The sequence below is a fragment of the Pteropus alecto genome, unplaced genomic scaffold (assembly GCF_000325575.1).
Source record: "Pteropus alecto unplaced genomic scaffold, ASM32557v1 scaffold98, whole genome shotgun sequence".
NCBI lineage: Eukaryota > Metazoa > Chordata > Mammalia > Chiroptera > Pteropodidae > Pteropus > Pteropus alecto.
In genome coordinates, this window is record NW_006443570.1 from 6011713 (window position 1) to 6038772 (window position 27060).

At 35.4% G+C, this 27060-nt stretch overlaps 1 protein-coding gene across 2 annotated transcripts in view; it reads right to left on the reverse strand.

The window, feature by feature from the left end:
• Positions 1-27060, reverse strand: part of SPAG9 (sperm associated antigen 9) — a 114390-nt gene that overhangs the window by 15556 nt on the left and 71774 nt on the right. For both annotated transcript variants that reach the window (XM_006924838.3, XM_006924837.3), the window contains exons 8-25: positions 26413-26534; positions 20497-20554; positions 19438-19590; positions 18892-18943; positions 16779-16909; positions 15079-15135; positions 13829-14002; positions 12633-12762; positions 11738-11827; positions 11333-11500; positions 10719-10890; positions 7062-7280; positions 6589-6784; positions 5323-5448; positions 4006-4086; positions 3241-3308; positions 1076-1224; positions 1-131 (exon numbers count right to left, since the gene is read on the reverse strand). In XM_006924838.3, the coding sequence (XP_006924900.1) occupies positions 1-131; positions 1076-1224; positions 3241-3308; positions 4006-4086; positions 5323-5448; positions 6589-6784; positions 7062-7280; positions 10719-10890; positions 11333-11500; positions 11738-11827; positions 12633-12762; positions 13829-14002; positions 15079-15135; positions 16779-16909; positions 18892-18943; positions 19438-19590; positions 20497-20554; positions 26413-26534 (2277 nt within the window). The remainder of the gene's footprint in view (positions 132-1075; positions 1225-3240; positions 3309-4005; positions 4087-5322; positions 5449-6588; positions 6785-7061; positions 7281-10718; positions 10891-11332; positions 11501-11737; positions 11828-12632; positions 12763-13828; positions 14003-15078; positions 15136-16778; positions 16910-18891; positions 18944-19437; positions 19591-20496; positions 20555-26412; positions 26535-27060) is intronic.

The following is a 27060-nucleotide window of genomic DNA, read 5'->3' on the forward strand; positions in this document are numbered from 1 at the left end:
AGATGTTGATAAGTGTGTGCATGATAGAGACGGAGTGTGGAGTCCAAACGAATGGAGACCCACACACCATCACCCACCCATGCAAGCTGCCGCACTTGGCTCTCCTTCCTGGGGTGTGCATCAAATGATTTCTAGGAAAGATTGTTCAATCATAATGTTACTTTTATTAACACAAAAATTTGGCAGAATGCATACTGAGTGAGGAGCATAAATATTGTTTACTAAATATGATCACTCTTATATACACAATTGCTTTTATCCTCCTGCAAAAAAACAAAATGAAAAACAGAGAACTAGAACTAAAAGATGTTGGATTTCAACACTGTATAAGGATATAGACTTATGAAAGCAATACTGGCACATCCATGTAACAGTATTCAACAAAAAGAGTGAATTTGACCTCAAGATTCTACATGGTTATAGAGAAATACATGAAGATCTTATTTATAATTAAACAAAAAAAACATACTGCTGTGTGTGTGTGTGTGTGTGTGTGTGTGTGTGCGCGCGCGCGCATGTGCATCTCTGCATGTAAGGAATAGATAAACACCAAATGGTTAACTTTGGGACTGTTAGGTAAGGGAATGAGATTTGGGACCAAGGGAGAAGGAGACCTTTCACCTTAAAATTTTCCTTTTGTAAGTTTTTCTTTTTTAAAACAATTGGAATGAATTTATTGTATAGTAAAACTTTTTTTAAAGAAAGCAATGCTAAGAAGTTTTTATTTTTACAACAAATTCCTACTGCAATATTATTTCTCCATCTTTAACACATATATGGATTTGCCTACATACACATGGCGTGGCAGAGAACCGTGTACTCAAACAATGCATGTATGCATCTATGGATACTAGATGCACATTTAAACATGCATGTTTTAAATCTCTTTAAAAAACTTCCCACCCTCATAGTCAAAAATGGCAAAAGAGGTAAAATAACGCAGAAAGCTATATATCACTTAAGTACCCTAAAACACAGATTCATAAAACAATTTCTAAAGAAGTTTAAAATAATTAGTCTTAGAATCCTCAGGAAGCACAAATTCAGTAAGTACAGAAAACATGGGTTAACTTGCCTCTATTTTCATGGCCTTTGGCTGAACCACGTAGATTTTGTTCCTATAGCCGCACCAGACTTTGTCATGTACCACAGTCATGCATCGGATGGAATGGTGAGGCCGTCCAAGATCTAACAGGTGATAGTTTGACAAATCCCACTGCCCATCTTTAAATTAAGAAAATAGATAATTACTTGAAGCACACCACCTTTTACTCAATTTTAACACAAAAAAACATTATGAAACACCCGCCGAATACTATGTATTCAGTACATCTTTTATTTGCAGAGACTGAGTTCTCTTATTCTATAAACTGTAGAGTTGAAAGAGACCTCAAAGGTCATCTGGTCCAACCTGCCACCCGATACCTGGGTCCCCATGCTCTCATTAGCAGTGGTGTGATAAATCAGTTATAAGTTATCTTTTTATAATAATATTTTAAGGATTGAAATAAATTTAAAGTTATTTTTAGGATATCACCTCTCTCGCTTGCATTTTGATATATTTTCTTGAGTAGCAGTCAAGGGTAACTCACTGCTAACACTTCAGGAATCGTGTATACTATATAATTTTTGTGATGACAGAAATACAAATGAGAAGGAACCACTGGACGCTTGCTTTGCTTTGTAGCTTTGCTTGAACAATTTCAGTGAAAGAAAATGTACTGCCTCACAAAGCAGCTGTTCCAATTTCAGAAAGCTATTAACTATATTAAAAACATTCCCCATACCTAGCTAAAGTCTGCCTTCTCGTATATAATTGCCCATTAGTCTATAGTTTTGCCCAACGGAAACAAAGAATAAATCCAGTCCAATCTCCTTGTTACTGCCGTATGTCTTCTACTTTCAAAACCAAGTGTCCTTGGCATATGTTTTGTACATTTCATAGTTTATGGCCCCTTCGTCCTAACTCTGCTTTGTCCATGTCTATTTAACGTTGTCTATCTACCAGAGTGATGCAAGATTATCACCAGCTCTGTTCTGGGCACTAATTTCTGATACTTAAGATGTTAAGAACTTCTACTGAGTTTGTAGTCAACCTTTACATAATTCTCACTCTTCAGACTTGTCTCCTCCATCTTACTCTTCTGAACCCAAATGCAGGACTTTACATTTATCCTTATTAAATATACTTTGTCTTGTTCTGTCAATATAATTTTGGATTCAGTTTACCAAAACATTTACTATTCCATTTTTTCTAGGCTCTACACTTACTAGCTGAATGACCAGAAACAAGTAGCTAAAATACTCTATGCCTCACTTTCCTCATCTATAAAATGAGGATGACAATAGAATCTTCTTCATAAATTATTATGAGGATTAAACTCAGATAAAGTCTGTAAAGGGCCTAAACAAGGTCAAACAGAGGCCTTTTACTCTTTTTGTTATGTAGTTAGTCATTAACCAGCAATCTCTAGGTACCAGTCAGTTACAAAGCCACCTTAGCACTATATCATCTACCTCACATTTCTCCAAGCACAAAAGGATATGAGACCGGGGAAAAGCCTTGGCTAAAATCCAAATTTAGTGCACCTATGTTTTAATAATATTTCCCTGATCTGATCTACCCACCTAGCAGGTAGGAGATGAAGTATCACTTTCGGGTGATACAGGTACCAAGGAGTTACGAAGTGTTACATGCTTAATTCTCCTAATTTAATTCACTCAAAGCAGGTTTCCTGACACCACCCCCTCCCCCACCCCGGTCTACAGATGGTAGAAACACTGGTATGAAAGAGAAAGAACAGAAATAATGTGACATGAAAGTTATTAAACCTTACTCAATTAAAAATTCTTTTTAAATACTTACCAAATGTAAGTGGATGCAAATTATTTTTAAAATAAGGGAAAAAAAGAAAAACGTACCCTCTCCTAAATTTCTCCCAACTGAAAAAGTATATGAATGAAAAATGTCTCCATATCACATTATATAAGAAGACCATGAAATGCTAAACTACTTGCTCATTATGGTAAGCATATTTTCACTGACATTATACCGTTAATGCATACCTCTAGGCTGGCACTCACATGTTTACTCATCTCATAAGTTGTTAGTATTCAGTTTAAACCTTTACTTTCTCCTATTAAGCATCATTTCTTCAAAACATATGGAGTTAGTCTGCTTGAAAACGATTTTGCAAAGGAACAAATAAGTGCACATGTAATATATTTATAAGAACTCACCAACTCCTCTGTGAAAGATTGCAAGGGTGCCATCCGCCAGGGCCACTAACACAATTCCTTTCACATGTCTGCAAGCAGGAAAGAAGATTTCAGAACTCTCCATTTGGGAATACAGAAGGGACCACATGCTACTGAACTAGTTCAGAGGCTCTCAGAGGGCCAGTATATGACAGATAAGGAGTTTATATCAGAGCCTGAACACTCTTTTCTTCACTGAGAAAGTCTTGCTATGAAAATGTCAACTGAACTAAATAAATAGCATGTGTGGTAACTCAGGTGCTCACTTTCTGTCTCAAACTCCCGGCCCCATTGAAGACTATTGAGAAAAGGTCCACAAACCAGACACACACCTTGAGTACAACTAAGAATCAGCTCTGTGACTTAAGAGACAAACTGATTTTTGATAGTCAACATATAGAAAAGGACTAGTAAATGCCTCAATCAATATATTCACAAAGTAAAAGGAATATTCCAAAACAAAAATAAATAGGTATTCATTGGTTTTTTTCCCCAAAGTACTAAAGAACTCACAGTACGGTAAGGAATCAACCTGGCAAGTTCTCTCTTCTACTTATAAAATTTGCTACTTTACTTTCTAGTTGGTTTTCAATCTCACTCAACTTCTCTAATTCTATAAAGAGGGTACAAAAAAAAATCTGGATATTGATTTAGTCATTTAGAACATCTTAGCTTTAACAGTCTTAAAATCTAGTTTATATCAAAACACATATTTTTTAAAGGAAGAATTTCTAAAATAAAACTTACACAATACTGAGAATGGAATCTTTAAGTTTAATAGAATGGAGACATTTCCTCCACTGGGCTACAGATGAATGGACATACAAACTGCAAGAACAAAATCAAGACTGGTAAGGCAAAGAGAACATCAAGTCATTGCTTATATCTAGTAACAACCACGAAGTTCCTTCAGGAGGAAAGAGGTACTAGTAACATACAAATTTTAGGAAAAAACAACATCAAGAGTGAAGGCAGGCCTAAGGCAGAGAAATAAGCTGCTTAAACAAACGGAAACATATGAAGAATGAAAAGCCAGAACTAGAATAATACAGGGTCAGGTGGTCTGAGGTTACCCCATATTTCAGAGTCCTTGGCTAAAATTTATTTTAAAAATTTATTTTACTTTTCTACTAGACTGAATTATAGCTTTCTGATGTCAGCACGGTCCACAACAGGGAGTGGCAAAACTGGGCTGCAGGACACATACAGCCCGCCACCTGTCGTAGTACTGTCTGCAAACTAAAAGTGGTTTTTACATTTTCAAATGGTTGGAAAAATCAGAAAGTATTTCATGACATATGATATCTGTATGAAATTCACATTTCAGTATCCATAAATCAAGTTTTACTGCAACACAGCCCCACTGATCCATTTACATATTGATACAATAGCTGCTTTTGCACCACAACAGCACAGCTGAGAATCATATGGCCCAAAGCCCAATGTATTTCTTATCTGACTCTACATGGAAAATATTTCCTAACCCCTCATTTTATAGTAGTAGACTCCCATGGAAAAGGTACGCTAGTGATCTTGCCTAATCTTCGGAAACATACAATTTTGTAAAACTCCCCACACTGCTAGAAAGTGAATGAACCATGTAATGTTAGTTATCAGCTCCTAAGCTTTCAGACTGGTTTTCCAAGTAACTCTACTAAAAAATTATATTTGGATTTGGGCCTTTCTGAAGCCAAATACATTAGTTTAATCCTGGGTATTTCCTGAACACACTCAAGCCTTCTATGTACGCATCAAAAATTCTGTTTCTGTGTGGTTCGGGATCTTCTATTTCTGGATCACCCAGATTTAAAATTTTTATTTACCTCTTCTTCCAAGAATATTATATAAAAGGAACACTGTGACAAAGAAACATATGGTTCACCATTCAGAACCAATGTAAGCCCAGTTTATGAGGTAGTTGCAACAGGAGCTCAAAATTGTGTATATAAAATTCTTTACTTTAATATGTACTTTTGTTTGTATTTATATGTACCACATTTTACTCTGATTTCAAAAGAAAATCTAAAAGACTAAAGATATTATATTAAAAGCGTTGGCACCTACCAGCCATTCTGAGCTCCAAGCCACATAGTTGGTAAAAGGCTACTCATTTTCTGGGCTTCTTCTCTCACCAGGTCTTGTTCATTTGGCAATAATGATATTTGATCTTTATACACATCTGAGTCATTACTGGGAAACGTGAGACAAAGGGGAAAAAAATCTGAGTATGCTTAGACAGTTTTCAGGGATGGATCATTTCTATATTTTAGTTTACATTTTAAAAAAAAGTAAAATTCCAGAAGCGCCAAAGTTAAATGCTTACATTAAATATTTCAACAATTGTACCAGAACAGCATTAACGTAGTAGGAGGCTCAAAGTGCAGAAAAGGGAGCTAAGACATGACAGTGAAATATAGCAGTTAATATCCAGACTATAACTATGGCTCTCCCTTAGTTATTTTGAATTTTATGAGTTTCTTCTCGGAGGAGAGAAGAGGAAGAGATGGTTTGTTTTAAAACCACACACAGAAATAAGGGTAAAGTATAAGGAATTTTCTAAAATAAGATAATAAGCTGAACCATGCTTGCATTCTACCCCCAAATCTTCTTTCTTTTAGACTGTCAGAGCATACATAGTAAAAAGATATAACTGGGCAATCGAATAACAAAAAGACAGATGAAGGTACTAATTCTAAAAAGATGGCTTTATTCCTTAAATTAACGAGTAAATGTTAATAGACACTTAGTTGTTTTATATACTAAGAGGAAGAATTTTCTATAAGGCCTAGAGTAGGCAAGAAAGAAAATTAAAGAATTCAGTAAATGGGCCTACGTTAACCAGCCTTTTAAAGGAAGAGTCTAAAACAAACTGTTTCCTAATAAAATGTTTGCCAGAAAACTAAATTCAAAAAAGTCATTCAAGCTCACATGGAAAATTGAAACAATGGCCAATTTCACTGATAGCTAGAGTGGGAGAGAAAGTAGGGGTGGAGATTAAAATGGCAAGAGTTATTAATAGAATGGAAGATGGTGAGTACAACAATTAAAAAAATACCAGAGGAGAAAATGACCAGGAAGATTTTGACCAAAATATTTTATAGACAAGACTTTCTTCTTCAGTCAAAAGGAAAAGAAAACAAATGGGAAAAAAAAAATCCAGAAAAAATAAAGTAGGAGGAATAAATGAAGGCATAGTAGGAATAAGTAATAACATCTAAGTTTGTCACAACTACGCCAATCAGTAAGAATAGTTTGCCTGTTTGAAATTATTTTGGTTTCTATTTTGTGTGCGTTTATCTGATTTCCTAAGTTGCTGACCCATTAGTATACCTTGACTGATACACTGGTGAGAGGTCTTCTGGGATTTGAACTCCCAAAGGATCTGTAAAGACGTGCTCTGTGTACACGCCTGTTTGGGAGATGTCCACAGTGTCTTCAGTTGACCCTGCATTGCCTTCTGTGGCTTCAGTTGCTTCTTCTGCTGTTGGAACATTTTCATCAACCTCACTACTTTCTGCTTCCATTTCTAAAAAATACATAAAACATGCTAACCATTCTGAGTTTGAACTTCTCTCCCAATAATTTCCTTACACAACCACCCACTATAGAATTCCAGTCCACCTACCCCCTCCTATTCCGCACTGTATCATGAAATTGAGAATTCATGATTTCATTTAACTGTCATGACAGCATGTTTCAGGTCTTTCATCCTTGTTACTTTAAGATCTAAATTAAGTCCATAACAAGGCATCTAGGATAGGCTCAGATTCTATACAGATGGTGTTTAAGGAGGATTGCTATACCTGGTGGTTTTTCCATCACTGGAGAAGCACCGTTGGTACTAGGGGAAGTGGCAGCTGCTGTCACACCTTCTGCTGAACAACCAACCACTGTGATGCCTCCCAACAGGCTGTCTGTTTCTGCTGAGCTATTGCTTGTCATGCTTCCACACAAAGATGCTTTATCTACCTGTCCAGATTCTGAAAGCTCTTCTCCTGCAGGATAGTCTGTTTCTCGTGCTCCTGAAAAACAGGACAAACCTTCCTTGAATGCTAAGGAAACTCATATAAATAGCATTATTCCATAAAAGCAACTATAGGGTTAAAAATAAGTGTGTTGGTGAGATAAATCTTTATTTTAATATACTGCCAAGATGGTAGCTTTAAATTTGATTTAAACTAATCTTCGGAAAATGAGTATGTAGCTTTAAAAAATTAGAACACTTCTATTGATATAAGCACAAGCAAACATGAAAATGTCAGAAATGACACTTCTGTTTTTAATGAGCTCCTCATCAGTCACCTGATAAGTTAAAAACAATGAAATCAAATTACATCTGACAAGTCAGCAAAAATATTTTGCTATTTGAAATACAGACTTCTATCCACCACTATTAAAAATTAATCATCTGGAGGGAAAAAAAATGGCGCAGATGACAGAAACTCTGTTCATCCCTCTGGCGAGCAAAGAAAGTTGTGACGAAAACAAGGAGCAACAGCAAGGAAAAATCGCCTGAGATCTAAATGAACAAGCCATACAACTAGGGAGAAATACAAGAAATCACCCTGTAACGGCAAAAGGTAGGACAGGGCGAGGACAAGGCTGAATGAGACCAAGATAGAGATGGAGGCTGGGCAGTGGTAGATGCCTCTTAAAGGGGCCACATCCTCGAGTGGATTTTCGTGGTGACGGACCTGCTTGCTCGAGCACCAGTGCTGATTTGGCTGCACACAGTGGGCACCAGGGACTTACAGGGAAACATTGTCAGAGTGAGGGCAGAGGTGAGACTCGCTCTGTAGAGAAGTGCAGGCGGTATCCACTGTTTCCTGTTGAGACCTCCTCAACTCCCAGTGTGTAGACACAGCGCCGCCATAGCCATGACGTCATCAAACTGGATAACAGATGACACTCCGTCCCTGAAACCCCGTCTCCCCCAACTTGCGGCCGCACCCAAGCCACATCCAGGTATACCCTCAGCGAGTCAGGTGCTCCTAGCTGGGCAGCGCCTAGACTCACACTGGAGGCAGGTGGTCTCAGTTTCTGGTGTGGCCTTTTGAGGCAACTATAAGCACAGCTTCTGTGGATTGCGTGCTGAATCTTAACAGGTGGTCCTTGAGGGATAGAGGCTTGGGCTAAGTTTGGCTTATAGCTGAACTCCTCTCAGGACTGTGCCACTGGACGCCTACTTCACAAATCCACACTAATAAGACCGGGAGACTTAGGAGCTTTGCTTAGTACATAGAAATAGACATGGAATGGCAGGCAAAATGGGAAGACAAAGAAGCAGAAACCATATGCAGAGATCCAGATATAATAGAGTCAAGTAATCTAACAAATACAGAGTTATAAAGATGGTTATAACTGGTTATAAAGATGCTCAATGAACTTTTAGGAAGTGTAAATAAATTCAGTGAGAACTTCATAAAAAACATAAAAATGGAAATGGAAATTATAAAAGGAAACCAGTCTAAAATGAAGAACACATTATCTGGGATGAGAAGTATATTAAATGGAATAAACAAAGGAATAAACAAAGTGAATAAAGAAGAGGATCAAATGCCCTATCTAGAAGATAGGAAAGCCAATCAGGACACTCAATCAGAAAAAAGATGCAAGACTATAAAAATAATTTAAGGAGGATATTGGACACTATCAAGGCTCCAAATATTTGTCTGATCGGCGTAGCCTAAGAAAATCAAGATGTTGAACAGCTGTTTGAAGAAATAATGATGGAAAACTTCCCTAACCTGGTGAAGAAAATGAACATAAAACCCCAGGAAGCTCAGAGAATTCCAAAAATCAGGGATCCAAAGAGGCCCACACCAAGACACACCATAATTAAATGCAAAAGGCTAAATACAAAGAAAGAATATTAAAAGCAGCAAAAGAAAAACAAATAATTACTTATAAGGGAACACCCATAAGACTGGCAGCTGATTTCTCAAAAGAAAGTATGCAGGACAGAAGGAAAGGCTTGGCAAAAAATATTTGACAGGATGAAGACCCAGGATATACAATCAAGAATAATTTGTCCAGCAAAGCTATCATTTAGAGTTGAAAAACAGATAAAGAGCTTCCCAGACAAAAATAAGCTAAAGGAATTTATCACCAACAAGCCAATATTACAGGAAATGTTGGAGGGACTTCTTTAAGAAGAAAAAATACAAAAAACTCACTTCAGATTAAAAGACACACACAGAGTAAAAGGAACGGGATGCAAAAAAAAAATTGCGTTGATGGACCTAGGAGGTATTTAAGTCAGACAGAGAACGATAAATACTATATGATTTCACTTACATGCGGAATCTAAGGAACAAAAAGAACAAACTAATCGAAAACAGACTCACAAACAGAGTGAACAATTTGGTGACGGACAGAGGGGACGGGGGTTTGAGGGGCTGGGAGAATGGGGTGAAGGGTTAAAGAAGTACAAATTAGTAGCTGATGGATGGTCACAGGGATGGGGAGCACAGCATAGGGAATGCAGTTAGCATTAATACGTTGGCTAGGTGGAGGGTCAGGGGAGGGAGGACTCAATTGGGGTGGTCGTTTTATGAACTATATAGATGTCGAACCAATGTACTATATACTTGATACTAATTAAATAAATTTAAAAAATTAATCATTTTAAATGTATTCAGTGCCTTAAGATATTTAAAAACTAAGCATTTACAGTATAAAGATAAACCTCTTCATTTTTTTAAATTTAGAAAGCTGTATTCTTACCAACATTTGAAATTTTTATTATAGTCAATATACACAAATACAACACAAAGCTGGCATTTTAACCGTTTTTAAGTGTAAAATTCCATGATTTTACAATGTTGTACACCCATCAAAACTATGTCTAAAACTTTACCATCACCCCACAAAGAAAATCTGTACCCATTAAACAGTAACTCTCTGTTCCCCAAGCCCCATCCCTGCCTGCTCCTGATGATCTCTAATTTACTTCTGTCTTTATGAATTTGTCTAATCTAGATGGCTCATATAAGCGGAATCGTACAATTTTTGCCCTTTTGTGCCTGGATTATTTTACTTAGCATAATGTTTCCAAAGTTAATCCATGTTGTAGCGTGTATCAGAATTTCATTCCTTTTTATGGGTAAATAATATTCCATGGCATGGATAAATCACAAATGCCTTGAAGTTTTATATCAATGTTTTAACATCATGTAATATTTAATCCAAAATTTTAGAGGGCCGCACCTTACTAATCAATCTAAATACCCCCTTGCCCTGTGCCTCCCAATCATCTTCTAATATTATCATTGTTTTATTTTTTTCACAACTGAAAATATCTTGTTTAGTCATTTGTTCCCAATTTATTTTTGGTCTTCTCCAACTAGAACTAGAACATAAACTCCATGACAGTGGTGTATAACTGTATCTTCAGTAACCAAATTAGGTCCTGCAGAGGAGGTGTGGACAGTGGGAAGTGGGGCACAGCTCACTCTTACCTGGTACACTTGCTATACACAGAACATGAGAGTTGCAAACAGTGAAACTGTCTAGGATGTTGCCTGGTTGAATAGCATCAATAATGATAACTTTTGTAGCTGAATGAGTACTGGTACAGATCCAGACTAGACTAGATAATTCTTCTTGATTTTTCAACTCCTTCTGCTGTTCCTGCAGAGGCAAAGCAAGGAAAATGAATGTTTGGAATGATCTATGTGTAAATATCCAAAAGGCTGTGCTATCACAGTCAAGGGCAATACTATTTCAAGTTTATTTCCTGATTACTTGGAAGGCTGAAAATACAACTGCCTTTCCATATTAACCAGCATACTAAACACTAGCAGTTAAAGCAGATCAGTGACAAGAACATTCTATTATTGTGATTGTGACAGCTGTTACACAGATGCATGTATTTGTCAAAACTCTGAACTGTACCCATTTCAAGTATACACTTTACTGTATGTAATATATACCTCAATAAAATTGATTTTAAAAAGAAAGAGTGAGGAGTAAGCAAGGGCATACTGGTTCTAATTAGAAACAAGTTTTGGACCAAAGAGCTAAACTAATAGCCCCAGACATCAGGAAGTCAAGTAACCGCGCACACACCTACCTTAAGTTCCTGATCCAGCTTGTCTAAACTACTCTGAGATGCACTTCGCTGTTTACTGCCTTCTGTATCCAAACCAGCAACATCCTTGTAAAATACACTTGCTCCAACAACAGAACCACCATCTCTCGTCTTCCCACCAGATAAATTGACTCCAACAGCACACCACAGCTTTTTGGGTTTAAAAAAAAAGGTATTAAGTCACTTTCTCTCTAAAAATGCTTAGAATTCTTCACATTTTCTTTAAAAATTTAATGATTATAAATATAGATCTTTAATATTCAAAGTATTCCAGTCTAAAACTAAATAATAATCTGATCCACAAAAATACAATTTAACATTTTTGGTTTAGAAAAAAATCCACCCAGATTTTAGGATGTATCTCCTTTAAGTTCAAAGTTACTTTACCTTCATTGATGCGTCTTTTTCATCAAGAGGTCTGAGATAGACAGGCACAGGTAAATTTTTCATCTTATTTTCCCCTTGGCCATTGGTTACCTAATAATTGGGGAGAGGAGAAAAAGACACATTGCTTAGCCTCATCAAAAGTGAACTTACAGAACCGCTGGAGACATGGGCAAGCTCTGTTGTTACATATTTACTCTTTGAAATCAAGTTCATTTTGTCATTCTTATTTGAAAAATGAGAAAATCGAATGGAAATTAGAGAAAATAAACAAGCTGCTATGGGAGCTCAGAAGAGAGACGCTAATTCACATCTGTGTGGGGGAGGGAAAAGGGTGGGGAGAGAGGCAGGGAGGGAGGGAGGGAGGGAGGAAGAGGGAGAGGAAGAGGGAGGAGAGAGAGACAGAGAGACAGAGACAGAGAGACAGAGAGAGAGCGAGAGAGCGAGAGAGAGAGAATTATGAGCTGAGTGTTTTAGGAGTAGGAAATATGGAGCAGACTTGTAAAGTTCCTGAAGACCTAAACTGAGTTTTAAGACAACAGCTAGAAAGGTTCCATGCCAATGGCTTCTGAAAACTTTTAAACAATAGATGCTGTTTGTAAAAAATGAAATCTTCAAATATTAAAACAGCTAAGCACTTCAAGTTCTATGTATTCAGCTACCTCCCATTGACCCCTCTCCCTCCTTACAAACTCAGAGGCATTTCTTGTGAGTTCTAGGGCTCTGGAAAATAACCTGAAAACCACTATCCTCAACACACTTCTCTCTAAATGGGTGCCAAGTCCATACAGCTTGAAATGAGCAGGTTTGGGGTATATATTTCGATTCCTTCACGCCCAGGCATCCTCCTCTCCCCCTGCATTTCTCACTAGATTCCCTTACCACATTCACACGTTACCTGTTTGTACTTTTGAGGCAGACTCCAACCAAAAGCCTGCACTCTACCATCTTCCTTCTGAACGTGTGCCTTTACCTGACGATACTGTTCTCTTTTTTGTTCTCTGCGTGAGGCTAAACTAGCTTCAGTTCTAAAAGAAGAAGAAATGTCCTTTTTTAATTAAGTGACTATAACAACACCTCTCCCGCTAAAACAGCAAAAATAACCACCAAAAAAATTACATGATTTCAGATTAGTTTATCTCAGACTAAAATTCCTCATTTAAAAGTGTTATATTAAAACTGATATTGTTGTTTTACAGAGAATATAGGTAACTTTAACAAACGGCCTGTTATATTATTATGTTGAATCACCAGCCATCAAATTTCTATCAGGTTTCAGATTTTGGCCATATAAAAAGGAAAAATTCTTAAATATTTTTGGCTCCTCCTTTCTTTTTTGTTCATTTAACAAATATTTACTGAAATTTTTCTAATGCCAAGGAATGTGCTAGAAGTGACGTAAGATGAATAAATCAATGTCTTCTTAGGAAGATAATACAGGTTAACTTTTGGATTTCACTAAATTATTTCAGAAAACAAAAAATGTAAACTGACTTGGTAAGCATTAGAGCTGTGGAGTGAAATACTATGAAAATGATTTTGAAAATAATTTGTCTTTCTCTGGGCCATTTAAATATTTCTGAGCTGACTTGCTACGTATCTCATAGTTAACAAATCTATCTCTGCGTCAGACACTTTACAGACATTGTAAAATTTAATCCTAACACTCCGAGATAGGTTATCATACTCATTCCTTAGGCAGAGGAAATGGGGCTCTGAGAGGTTAACTTGCCTGGATTCGTGTACCTAATGAGAAACAGAATCAGGATGGAAAACCAAGTCCTTCTGGCACCAAAGGAAGTGTTCAAACATTTAGGATAAAGGCTTACATAGGCCTTTAACATTTTGATTAATATTTATCAATGTTGTAATATCAGCAAAAAAAGACATTAAAAAAATTCCTTCTCTTTATGAAGACTGTGAAATGCAATTTTCATAAAAGGTGTTGACTACAAGTAATTAAGGGTAGCCAAGTTACAGAAATAGTTTATTTATAGATTTATCTGAACTCTTATAGCTGATCTGATAAGCTGCAAGAATATTCTGAACTGTTAACTTATTTAGGGCAAAATCACTAGTCTGGAAAATACTTACTCTTCGCTAAGGAAATCAAAAGCTTTGGACTTATCCCCAGGGAGCTGAGATAAGGTGCTGCTTCTTTTCTTGACAGAAGGAGTAACATGAGAGGTGGGTGCATTATACTTCAGATTAACAGGTGGTTCAGGCTTCTTAGTAGTATTACTTGAGGAGCTAAAAAGTCGGCTGAAACTAAAAAGAGGTAAAAAAGTTAGCAACTGAGTGAGAGAGAAAGAAGCAGAGAGAGAGAGCTTATTACATGCACTGTGAAGACAATCCATAAATTCCCACAAATTCTGGAGTGCTTTTTCTTACATGGCAACGAGTTAGAAACTGGCAAAAAGATTTTTTTTTTGTAGTCACACAGTGCAGTCTTAGCAATAACTCACAGCCAAACGTAGTCATTCAGGAAAGAGAAACTATTGCTTATGCTTGCAGATCTCTGTTCTTTAATTAGTAATTCCCATAACAAAAGGAAGAGGCTCTTAAGTACAGGGAACTTCTCATAATGAAGACATAAAGTAAGATGGTTTCTTTAGGCAGCTCCTACTTGGTGCAATGTAAGAGCGATGGTTAAGCAGCAACGTTATGGCTGCATGGTTTGGCAGGAGCCTAGTACGCCAATTCTAAAAACAGTCATAATAAAGCACTAGAACACATATTACCATTTTACCACACAACCTATACATTTTGTTAGGCTCAATTTAAATAATTATTTTCACAGCCACTCAAAAAAAAATGGCAACATTTCCACTAAAAAGCAGATTCACCAAAAGGGGTAAGCATTAAGCACAGTATATGCACAGTACTTCTGGCATGAATATAATTAAAGCCCAAAACAGACAGACACACTACTCAAACCCCACAAACACTAAATTTGTAATCCTTGCTTTATAAAGTTCCTTACAATCATACAACCAATGGATCAGTAACTTATTTAATGGAGATCCAGGTAATTATCATCTCTATGAATAATTCCCCATTATTTTATTTAACTTAGCAGAGGATTCCGCCAAACGCATAACCAAAACGATGCGGCTTACGACAGCATGATTTTTGTCCTCAAGAACAGCCTTACCGAGCTGGCACACTACATTATCAAAAAGAAAAACTTCAGTTTAGCTATATCCTCCAAATTAAAGAAAGGGAGGAAGGAAGGGAGGGAGGGACTGAGGAAGGGAGGGGACACCAAATCATTCTTGAATATAAATTTTGACTGTAATCTTATCTCAAAGTGCTAATGTCTTTATGTGTTTTTAGATACTTACAACTGCCAAATGCTTGACCTTTTTTTTTCCTGCATGGCTGGATTTTCTCTTGATGCTCTACATTAAAAAAGAAAAGAGAAAAAAACGTGTTATCGGTGAGGTTTTCTAGCTTTCTATCTGAAGAGCCAAGGACCAAAGTTCACGAGATATATACACAGAGGAGAGTCAACAATTAAATTCAGCAAGTAGTTACTTTGACCTACCATGTGTCAGCCAGTCTGCTAAGGCTACAACTAAAATAAAGTGCCATCCCTTCTCCAAAGAGCTCACTCTACTGATAGAGACAAAATTGTTACCTGTGCTGGACAGACAGCCAACATGCCTGAATGTTAATATTTAAAATTTTTTATTGAAGAGAGATCCTCCAACTCTCCCTTTTATCAAAATATTGCCTATGTAAATCCCTATTTTTACATAATGGTCTCTATCACCTTACATTCCCAGCTCTCATAAAGTGGCTTGTAACTTTATTGTTCGGATGGGTCATTTTTCACAGGACTAAAACTTTTCCATCACTGAAAAGATGACCATGGAAGGGGATAAACTAAATTGACAGGTAATTCAACAAAATTTTAGAAAATAAGGCATTCCAAACTGATTTAATATGGTGGTAAGGATTCTGCCATCACTATGAGAGCCGACTTTTCATTTTTTAAGACTAAATTTAAAACATCTTTTAATTCGGTGGAAAAGTTAAAAGTAAGCTACCTTTCTTTTCACCTGCTGACTACCATTTGGCTGCTAGAATTAAAAATAGCAATGAAAAGTGGAACCTGCCTATATGCCTCAGTTTTTAAAATATTTTTTTCATTATTTATTTAATAGCCATTAAATGCTAGTGTTAAGAACACATTTCTTATGACATTGGTTTCTTTATCCAATCAATAAAGATTAGAATACTGATCTCGTTCCACCCTGATAGCTATAAGCAATTACAATTTTAGCAAATTGTAAATATTCTATACAAAAGATTCTAGTATGACATTGGTTGAGGGTATATAAACTGGTAAATAAATTATGTAAAAAAATAAATGATGTAATCATAAGAAAGTAAAAGTTGGAGGTTAGAAAATATGTTCATCAACTTTAAAACAATGTGTCAGTGTTGGTAAATCTAATGTGACAATCCGCAATCAAAAATATGGGCAAATTAGGGGGTAACTAATTTACAAACTTTTCATGAGCTCTTCCTAAATTAAAGGAATACTGTTACTGAGAACAGGACTGTTAGACGGCAGCATTAGAAGTGAGATTTAAGATCTGACAAAGATCTCGATGGAAGTGGCATTTTGCATGAACAGTCAGATGGAGGTGGGAGAATTCAGCATGAGCATTTTACAAGACACTGAGTAAAAATGATTGTTTCCTATGTGGTATATGAAAGTCTTAGCTTTTCCTGACATTATTGCAAAAGTAGTGTCAATTTCTATGTTCTTTTGAAAAATGACCATCATCCCTCAGTAATAACAATTGTATTTTAGAGGTTTTGGGAACATTATCCAAGAGCCCTTACCTACCCTACAGGCACCCACTTAGATCACATTCTGTTACTAATTCCAAGAGTTATTTTAGAAAGTCTCTCCTACTAAACACAGCAAGGGGCTTGCACTTCCAAAGCAGGTCTCTAATTCCGAATGAAGAAATATTCAAAACTAGGAAACAATACTAGAAAAAACACCAGACGTATTTCTCATACAAACCGAATCATCTCCGTCCATCGTACAGCTTCCTGAAGCTCCATTAATCTCTCTTTATACTGGTTTCTCTCCATTAGAACACGGGCCATTTCTACTCTAGTAAACCGCTTCCTCTGGGCTGTGGGAATATCACTCTACAATGAAAAGAAGACGACAGATCACTCCAGGAGCCTATGTCTGTTTTGGTGTTATCTCAGACTTAAGCAGAATCTTTTAGCTTTTAAACATTCCTTAATTTCTTATGGGATGGATCACTTAAAGAAAAAAAGTCTTATAAAAATAAAATCAATAAAGAGATTTACATAATTACTTATGACTGAAAAGAAGTAGATAATTTAATTTCTGAATATAAATACAGATATTTGAACATAAATGAAATACAGAGTAGCGCAAACTTTGACCTAAAACCAAAAAAGTTAACTGTTATCTATATAGAGATTTAATATGCTCACCTGGAAATGTTGCTCTACCAACATTATTTTAAATTCATGTTCTATAACAAATGCTAGTCATTCAGAAATTACAAGTTAGTTCCAAAAGGGCTTCTTTTATCTCAAACTACCAATCCATATGCACCCAAGGCCAGTATAAAACATTAATTAACTTACTGGCTAGGTATCAAGGTACTCAACTGTAAGAGTCACTAAAACACCAACAGAAATACGAGATGGAGACAACCACATTAACTAGACTTCTTCTTAGGGAGAATAAGGGATGCTGAGTATGGGAAGACCACAAAGAGGTATGCTCAAATCAACTTCCTTTTACTGCTGATTTCTAAAGGCTCTTCCAGAGAAAGGCTGGATTAATTGTAAAGCTTTTGTTTTGCTGAGTGGAATATGCACCTTTTGGATCAAAGCTGAAAGGTTTGGAACAGTAAAGTAAGAGACTGAGCTTAGACCTCAGCAATCTCCTCCTCTACCCTTACCACAGAACTTGGCTTCTCCTTTAAAAAAAAGCCAAAGGATGACGAATGATTAAAGGACTCGCAATACAGCAATCCCACTACTAGGTATATACCCTGGAAAAACCAGGAGACTTGTGCTATAATGTTCATATCAAGAGCTACCATAGTTTGTGGTAGTAAAAAGCTAAGAACAGCTTAAATATTCATTAATTGTAAAACAGATACATAAATCGCAGTATATTCATATGAGATATTATAAAGCAGTGAAATGAATGAACTATAGCACTATACTAAAACACAGGTGAATATCAAAAACATAATAATAAGTAAAAGAAGCAAGTCTCCAAGACTAAATACAGTATAAAATGCAAAAACAATGAAAATTAAAACATACTTTATACAAACACAAACATGAAGAAAATTTTTTTAAGGTGAGAAAATGCTAAATACAGAACAGTAGTTTCCTCTGGGAGGGAAGAACACACAGTAGCTTCAATGTTTGAAAATGTTCTAGATCTTAGGTTGGGTGGTGGGTTTATAATGTTAATTTATTACAATGTTAAGTTACTATTCACAACTTACTTGTGTTAAATACATTTGTATGTGTCAAATATTATATTAAAAAACAATTAAGACGTTGAAGGGGCACCGACTAATTATTCTGTCCAGGACAGCCCTATATCTCAAGTCTGATGCTTGACTACCAAACATCTGTTACAGGAATGATAACCTAGCTACCAACAGAATAACTAGTATGCTAATAACATTGGCAAGAGCTCATATTTATTGTTTTGTATTTAAATATGTTGACAACAATATGAACTAGTTGCCTAGCATTGAAGTTCTAGACTTCAGCTTTTTATGTTTAATATTATTAACCAATTATTACTAAAGTTTCATATTTCTAGGTCAAAATTTCAAGCAAAACAAAAAACTCCAAAATGTCCAGTTGGTCCTTGAGCTTGAACACACACACACACGGGTCCGAGCACAGAGCCACAGGGGAAAAATCAGCACACCACATGCAGCTACAAAGCTCTGCATCTGGATACAACATAAGCTATCTTATTCAGGACCAAAGACATGTCTTCTGTTTTGTTTTGTTTTTTTAATCTTTATACTATTCTATCCAAAGCTTAATTATCAAGATTCCCCCAAATACCAAAAATGTGGTAAGGTAAGAAAAAAGGTCCAAAATTATAAACCTACATCATCATCATCTTTTGCTTTTTGCCTTGCATCTTCGGCTTCTGCACGAGCTCTAGTGAGAGAAAAAACAAAACATAATGTGAGTTGAGTTCATCTTTTCAAAGAACAAAAGAATAGGTCAAAAATTTTAACCACCACTTAATGATTATTTTTCTTTTTCCAAACAATTTATTAAGCTGCCTTCATTTAGGGGAACGTTATCATAGTACTGTTCTCAGGAACAAAAAAAACACAAACAAAAACAAAAACAAGTATTAAAGAAATCTGGGCATAGGAAAACAATGAATGTTTCTAAATTCCTTATTAGCAATATTTGAACAGTTCTTTCACATCGTGACAAGCACAAAAAAAATGATAACACTCAGAAAATGGAGGGGCCTGCTCACAGCAGAAGCAATCAGCGGGGCACTTTACCCTTTGGCAGGCAGCTCTTGCCCCTTCCTGACTTGAGAAGGCTGAAGGCATCAGTCTCAGCATTATATCCATAAACCTATGTGGCATACTCGCAAAGACAGCGTGGTTTAGAACACCATAGTGAAAACTTACTTCCTCAGCTCTTCCTCCAGTTCTTTGTTCTTTTCCTCCAGCTTCAGTTTGGCTTGCTTTACAGCCTCCAGTTCCCCTTGTAGCACATCTTTCTCACAGGTCAGTTCATCTACTTTTGCTATCAAATCATTCTTCACTACATTCAATGCATTTCTAAAAAACACATATTTCAAGGGCATCATTATAAATAAATAATCTTTCCATCTTTTAACTTATTCTTTCGTAGATGAAAGTAACTACACAATCTTAGAGCTGAATAATTGAATACTTCAAAGATATTCTACCTGATGTTGTTTGTAGATAAAGGAAAAAAGAAAAACAAAGCAACGGTCTATTACCTAATCAGTAGAGTAATATTAATCTTTAAATTGATCTTTAATAACTAATGAAGGAAAAAGTCTAAACTGGAAAAAAAACTGAAAAAAAAATCTAAAATCTACTTCTTTTGGGGTATAACTGGCATAGGACCTCATTACAACTGTATTCTATTTTGAATACACACACACAGATGTTCCAAAGTTGCTCTGACACAGCAAATTAACAAGGGGGCCCAATCTGCTTTTCCGCGCAAGTCAATCTGCCCCACTAAACACGCGAGTCAATCTGCCCCACTAAACAAGACTCCAATGTGTTTGAGGGCCCAAGACCCCATAAATTATACCTGAGAACCTATGGAGAAGAGCTCTGAAGAGGTGAGCTAGGTATAGGTCAAAACACTTATGCACAAATAAAAGAAGCCCCAGGAAAAGAGGAAAAAAAACCCACAAACATCCTGGAGAGGGACCAGAAAACGCATAAACACACCTAGAATATTAAAAGCATGGATACTTGTAGAGTGGAAAGGAAACGAAAATCTCTGCAAACAAATGAGCAATTAAACATAAACATCAGTAAAATTAGGTCCCATGACCTATTTACACATGTGTACACACAAAGGAGGGGAATGAGATTGAGTAATGAAACTTCATTAGTGTTGTGCTGAATTGAAGAAATATTGGACTTGGACAAGAAGAAAATTCAGTGTCTCTTGTTCTTTGTTAAAATTTTATATATACTTACTTGGTTTCCAACAGTTGTGTATTTTCTAATATCAGATTCTCGACTTCACGGCCCATTCCTAGAAAAAGAAAAAGGATAAAAACTTTGAAAATAAATTTATCAAAAATTATATGAACTTATAAGCTATAATTGCACATTTTATTTTGTAAATTTTATCTGTCCTTTAGAATTTTCATTTTGTCTATAATTTCATTTGATATATGTGTACTTGAGTGGATTATAAAATTATAATTATCCATCACAAAACAAAGCTAAATATTTTGTTAGCCAATTCTTTATAACCGTTAGTCTAGATTTTCTAACATAATATTTCAAAAGAATCAGACTTTTCTGCCAAATAGTTTAAAAGGCAGCAGAGGAAAAAAGGATAGCATTAATATGGATCAGAAATCTTTTCCAAATCACAGTTGGTATTGTTGGCTTTGGCCTAAAAATTAGGCCCAATTCATAGAGAACAGGCAGAAACAAGGCCAAAGGAAGACGGAACCCCAATGCAGATGAAACCTTACCAAAGAAATTATGGTCTTAAAGCCCATGCATTCCATGTAAAGCAAAAACAAAGAACAAGAAATGTTTTATGTAAGAAACAGAGTGAAAATAGATCATTAATCTATAAAGTTTTATGCATGACATGAAAAACATCTGGAATCACAATGCTATGATTTAATGCATAACGATGGCAAAAGGACAGAAATTACAATGATTTTCTTTATTCATAAGGATGTTATACCTAAAAAAATGCTTCTGCATAATAAAGTTAAATATAATTAGATTGAAAACCCCAAATCAACAATATAAAGTTTCCTTCAAAGTGCCACTTCTGAAATGATGATGTTCAGTTGTCACTTCATATAATTGTGTTTAATAATTTAATGAGTATTATAAGGTAGGCAGCTAGAGCATCTGATACAAGATCTTTAGGGAGAAGAAAATTAATTTGCTACTCATAAGAAACTGAAGAAATAAAAGAACATACTAAGGAACATATCTCAAAAAGTTATCAAAAAAAAAAGCAAAGCAAAACAAAACCAAAAACCCACTACTCACTTATCCTAAGCTAATGTTGAAAAAAATCACATACAATGGAAGTAGTATTCATAACCCAGCTAAATAGGAAGAAAATATTTCTAAAGAAAACTACATAAGATGAAAGAGTTAACTTATTCCCTTATTTTTAAAAAAGGTAATATTTGGACTTATATTTTGTCTATATTATAATTATTTCAAATAGTCTCAAAGATCAGGGTACTTCTATCAAGGAAGAATGAAATTTAAGAACTAGTGCTTATTTAATTTTCTATGTATGTATTGTCCAAAACCTGAAAATAATAATAATAAAAAAAACTTAAAAAGTTTCCATATTCCAATTCCAAAATGAATTTTGGCAAGATATGTTGAATCTTTGCTTTAAACACTAATGTTAACTTCCCAATGAAGCTACAGTCAGAAGAAATAAGGTTTAGATTGGTTTTAAAAAGTATAATGACTATAGTTGCTATAAACTCTAAGGCATATAGGAAGATAAGCTTAAAAGCTGAAAATATATGCAGGGCAAAACAAAACAAAACAAAACAGTTGAGCAGAAAAAAATTATGAGAAAGCACTAAATGAAAACAGCAGCCAAGAACACCTCATTTAAAAAGCAGTAATTTTAAAGTATTTAAAAGCATACACACCAGAATACTCTCCTGGGTAAGCAGCCCAAGAGAAAAACGAATGAGAATCTCAATTAGATTGTTTTTAGAAAGAGCTATGCTCATTTATTTCAAAAAATGGGAGAGGGAAGACAATAAAATTGAAAAGATGTGGAGAAATCATTAACTAAACATAACAAAGTGTAAATATTATAAGCACAAAAAAATGAAATATGTACTATAAAGGAATCATATCCTATAACATAGTTTCTAAAGTTTACACATTCCCAATGAAGAATTCTCTTATAATCTAGCATATAAATTTAATATATCATCAATAGAATTGTCCAAAATTTTCACTATGAAATATATTAATAATCACTAACTCATAACTATAAGAAAAACATAACTTGAAGTGGCTCTATTTGTATTTGAGACTTTAACCAAGCATAAATTTGAGTCTAATATATTTAGAAACTACCTATTTATGGAAACAAGCAAAAAACTGCCTGACAGTTTTTAAAATCACAGACATCTCTTTGGGATTTCAGCATTGAGTCCCAAGCTAGGTCCATAGATGGGCCTGTGAATGATCTGTTAATCTCTTGAAAAACTATGCACAACTTCATCTAGTTCTACACTATCATTTCTCCAAAAGTACATTGCTCTCTTACAAATTCTCTAGTAAAGGAGTTTTAACTCTAAAAGGTGAAGAATCACAGATTCACAGGTAAAACAAAACTTAGGACTATTAGGAATCTATTCACTTACTTGCTGAGCTATGAACTAAAAACTCAACAGTGAGCAAAAGACATAGCTGTTGTGGCCACACTGAGCTTATAGTCTGTTCAGGGAGACAGGTACATAAAAAATTATAGTAAAGTATGAAGAGTGACATAATAAATAAAATGTAGTGATATTGGAAAACATTTCAGGGACAACTAAGCTTTAACTAGGCTATCAAGACAGAATTTCCAGAGAAAGGTGTGCCATTGAAGCACAGGCAAGAAAGAGATAGAGATAAAGATAAAGAAAGGAAGCAAACCATCCTTTGTGATTGATTGTGAGGGAAGAGGGCGAGATCTAGGATAGAGGACTGAATGGGTGGCGAAGCTGTTTATTCATTGAGTTAGTGTATGTTGGTATAAGAACAGCCTGGGGGCCAAGACAATAAAGATGATGATAAACTGAGTGTTCGGCATATCAAGCATAAGCCCTACAAATCATCTTAGGTGTCTATGAGCTGGTTGTAAGGTATAGTCTGGGGCTCTCGAAAAAGACCTTGGAGATAAAAATTTGGGAGTAATTAGCCATGAAAGCCAAGGAACAACAAGAGCAAACCAGATTTCCCAAACAGAGAAGTAAGCCTGGGACAGGAACACTGGTATCTGAAAGATGAGCAGAGGAAGAAGAGCCTGCTAAGAAGACTGAAAAGAAAGTCAGAGGCAGAAAAGAATGCAGGAAAGTCTGATATCTCAGAAACCCCGCAAAAAACAGTTTTAAAACAAATGCTACTTGAGAAGCCATGTAAAATAACTGAAAAGGAACCGCTGGGTATAGTAAACAAGGTTGTTTCAGGCAAGGTGAGTGTGGGGGAGAATACCCACTCACTGCAGTCGGCTAAGATGCAAGCGGGAGTGTGGAAATCCTGCCAGTTAAAGTAGCCATGCTTTTAAAAGTCTGTTTTGTTCACTGATGTAGCACAAGCATCTAGGATAGTACCAAGCACATAATATAAACCTTATTGATGTTGCTGCATAAAAGCATGACTAGAAATGGGAGAAAAATGAGTGACAGCGTGAGTAGCTACTGAAGATAGAGGGTGAGAAGAGGGCAGTATTTTTATTTTTAAATGGTAAAGATATGAACATGTTTAAATGATAACAGGAAGTAGTAAAGATGGTGAAGTAGAAAATGTAGAAAATAACCAAGAGAGAGAAAATCCCAACAGAAAGGTGTATGAATGGATGACTTCCGACTTCTAGAATGTGGTCATGGGGAATAAGTGACTGAAGTGAATGGAGAAAGGGATTAATGAAAATAAAGTCAAGGGATGAGACACCAATCAAGATAAAAGACAAACTGTGAGGCAGAAAAAGCAATCTAAGTACTGAGTACATGTATAACAATTACGAAGTTTTATATCCTTTATATCCTTTATTGCTAGATTCGCAATACAATAGTAAAAATGAATGAGTTATAGAAATATACTATGTACTTATTTAGCAACCCAAGGTCAATGGAAGAACTTTGGGAAACAATGTTTTTAGTTTAACTATACTCCATTTAGTGAGTATTGCACCTCAATTGCTATTCCTGAATTGCATGGAAGAGAAGCCAAGAATAAATATGTGACTTGGAAATTACATTTACTATCTTTGACCAAAAAGTATTCATGAAGGCATATTTTGCTACATTTATAGTAATATTTTTAAATCTTCTAATCTGAAACATTCTAGAGATAAATATATCAATATCTACAAGAGGGAAAACATAGTTTAAGTGAAAAGGAAACCACAATATCAGGATTTTGCTTTCAACCTATTTATTATGCTTAATTTTCTGACTTAAATATGGAAGCTTTCGGAAAATACTTTATTTAAAAGACGACAATTATTTCTAAGTACTGTAAGGCTTCTTAACTCTTTATTAAAAAAAGAAAGTTTGGACTACCATCCTCAAAAATTATATTTTTTAACATTAGATTATGAAGCAACAGAGTGTACAATCAATATTAAAAAATACTTCATTCTGGTTAATACAAAGGGCAGCATGAAGAAAATTTTTTGGGTGATGTATATTGGTTTTGGTGGTGGTTACACAACTCTGCATTTGTCAAAACCCAAAAAATTCACCAAAAAGAGTACATTTTACTGTATATAAATTTGAATATAAATGTAAACATTTTAAAGTTCCATCTGCCCATCAGTTTTGCCAGGGAGTCTGTTTCTTAAACCAATCAAATCTTAAAAGGAACTTTTCATGCATAATTTAATGTCAACTAAAGTCAAAGTATAAATTTAAATGTAAAAATGGAGTATTCTTTAAAAATTAATCTTTTTACCCTCCTTGAAAAAAGCAAACTCATTAAATTTCTTCCTTAGACTTTAACAGTGGGATTATATGTCTAACTCAGAATAGTTTTATTTTTATACTTCAAACTCTTACTCAACAGACTGTGAGATGTTTGGACAGAACTTCTGTTTCCTTCAGAAAATATTTCAAATTGTCAAGGACATAACTGGTAATCAATAAATTCAACACAGAGGCATAGATTTTTAATACCATAAGGTTTTCAATTTCTGTAAGGTCTTAAGTTATAAGAAAGGTACTCCAAAGCTACTTGACATGAGTCAGAATCACGTAATTATTGTTGAAAGGAACTTTAGAGAGAGATCACCTAGAGCAGGAGTTAGAGCAAACTTTTTCTGTAAATGGCCAAATGGTGAATATTTTAAGCTTTTTAAACCATATGATCTCTGCTGCAGATTACTTAACTCTCTTGTTATAGTACAAAAGCAACTACAGACAATAAGTAAACAAATGAGTGTAGCTTTGTTCCAATAAAACTTTATTCACACACATAGGAGGTAGCTGGATTTGGCCCATGAGCAGCAGTTTGCTCAACCCCTGAACTAGAGTCCAGCCCTTCCATTTTATACACAAAGAAACTAAGGCCCAGAAAGGTCACGCTCTTTGGCAAAGGTCACCAGATAAACAGTAGAAGAGCCAAATGCAGTATTTTTTTTCAAACCAGGTGTTCCTCCACAATACAACTCTAAAATGATGAATTTCCCATAGAGCTGAAACAGAATACTGAGTGAAATCTCAGAAAACTCAAGTGTTATAATTTCCTATTTAATTTAAGGTCAACAGAATTTAATGACCTATTTGAGCCAGGAACTAAACGTCAACCTATACATCTACACACACACACACACACACACGCGCACGCACGCACGCACGCACGCACACACGTCAAAACTCAAAAAATTCCTTGAGTGTAATACCGTTCTCAAAATATAGCAAGAGTTCAATAAATTGTGTTCTATAAATTCAAAATATAAATTTAAGTGCAATTCGATTTTAGGCATATTCATATGCAAAGATGCTTTTATTTAAGATTTTTATGATCTCAAAGAAAACATTCCTATTTACTTAAAGGTGCAATAACTCTGTACCACTAAGCAAGTAGGGACATCTAAAAGGAATTCTCAATTAAACCATTCTGAAAAATCTATTTTTAAAACAGTATGATACTTCCTCAGATAAGCTATCATACCTAGTAAATCTGCTCCTTCATCCACATCTCCAATTAGGCCCGAGCCAGCTGAAGACAATTCTTCAAAGAGAGATTCTGTATTGCGGTCAAAAGCTTTGTTCTCTATGCCTTTGGTGGGAGTGCTATGCAACAAAAAAACAATAAAACCAAATCAACAAATACTACAAAATCTTAACAGTTACAACAGGCTAAATTACACAGGAATTTTTTTTACCTATAATTTACACTTACTACAAAATGTAATTCTAAAAGATTTCTCAAAGGTTTCCTAAGTAATTCCCATTAAATCAGAGATAACTGGTGAAGAAAACAGAGAATGTTTGTGCAGTGAGATCCCAGCAAACATGATGGCATCGCATCCATGAGTGAAAGAGGCAGGATTCAAACACAGGCAGTCAGGCTTCAGAATCCATGATCTTGACTACCATGTTCTATGTCGTCTAGAAATGAACTAGCATAGTTGTTCTATTTTTCTTTTAAAGGCAACTTAACAGTATCTACCAATATTTTACAGGCAAATACCCACTGAGCCAAGAATTTGATGTCAAGAAAATGTCCTACAAAAACACTGTCACAAGAAGGCAATTATGTATATAAAAGGATGATTACAGACACATTTTTATAGTAGCAAAAAGCTAAAACAATCCA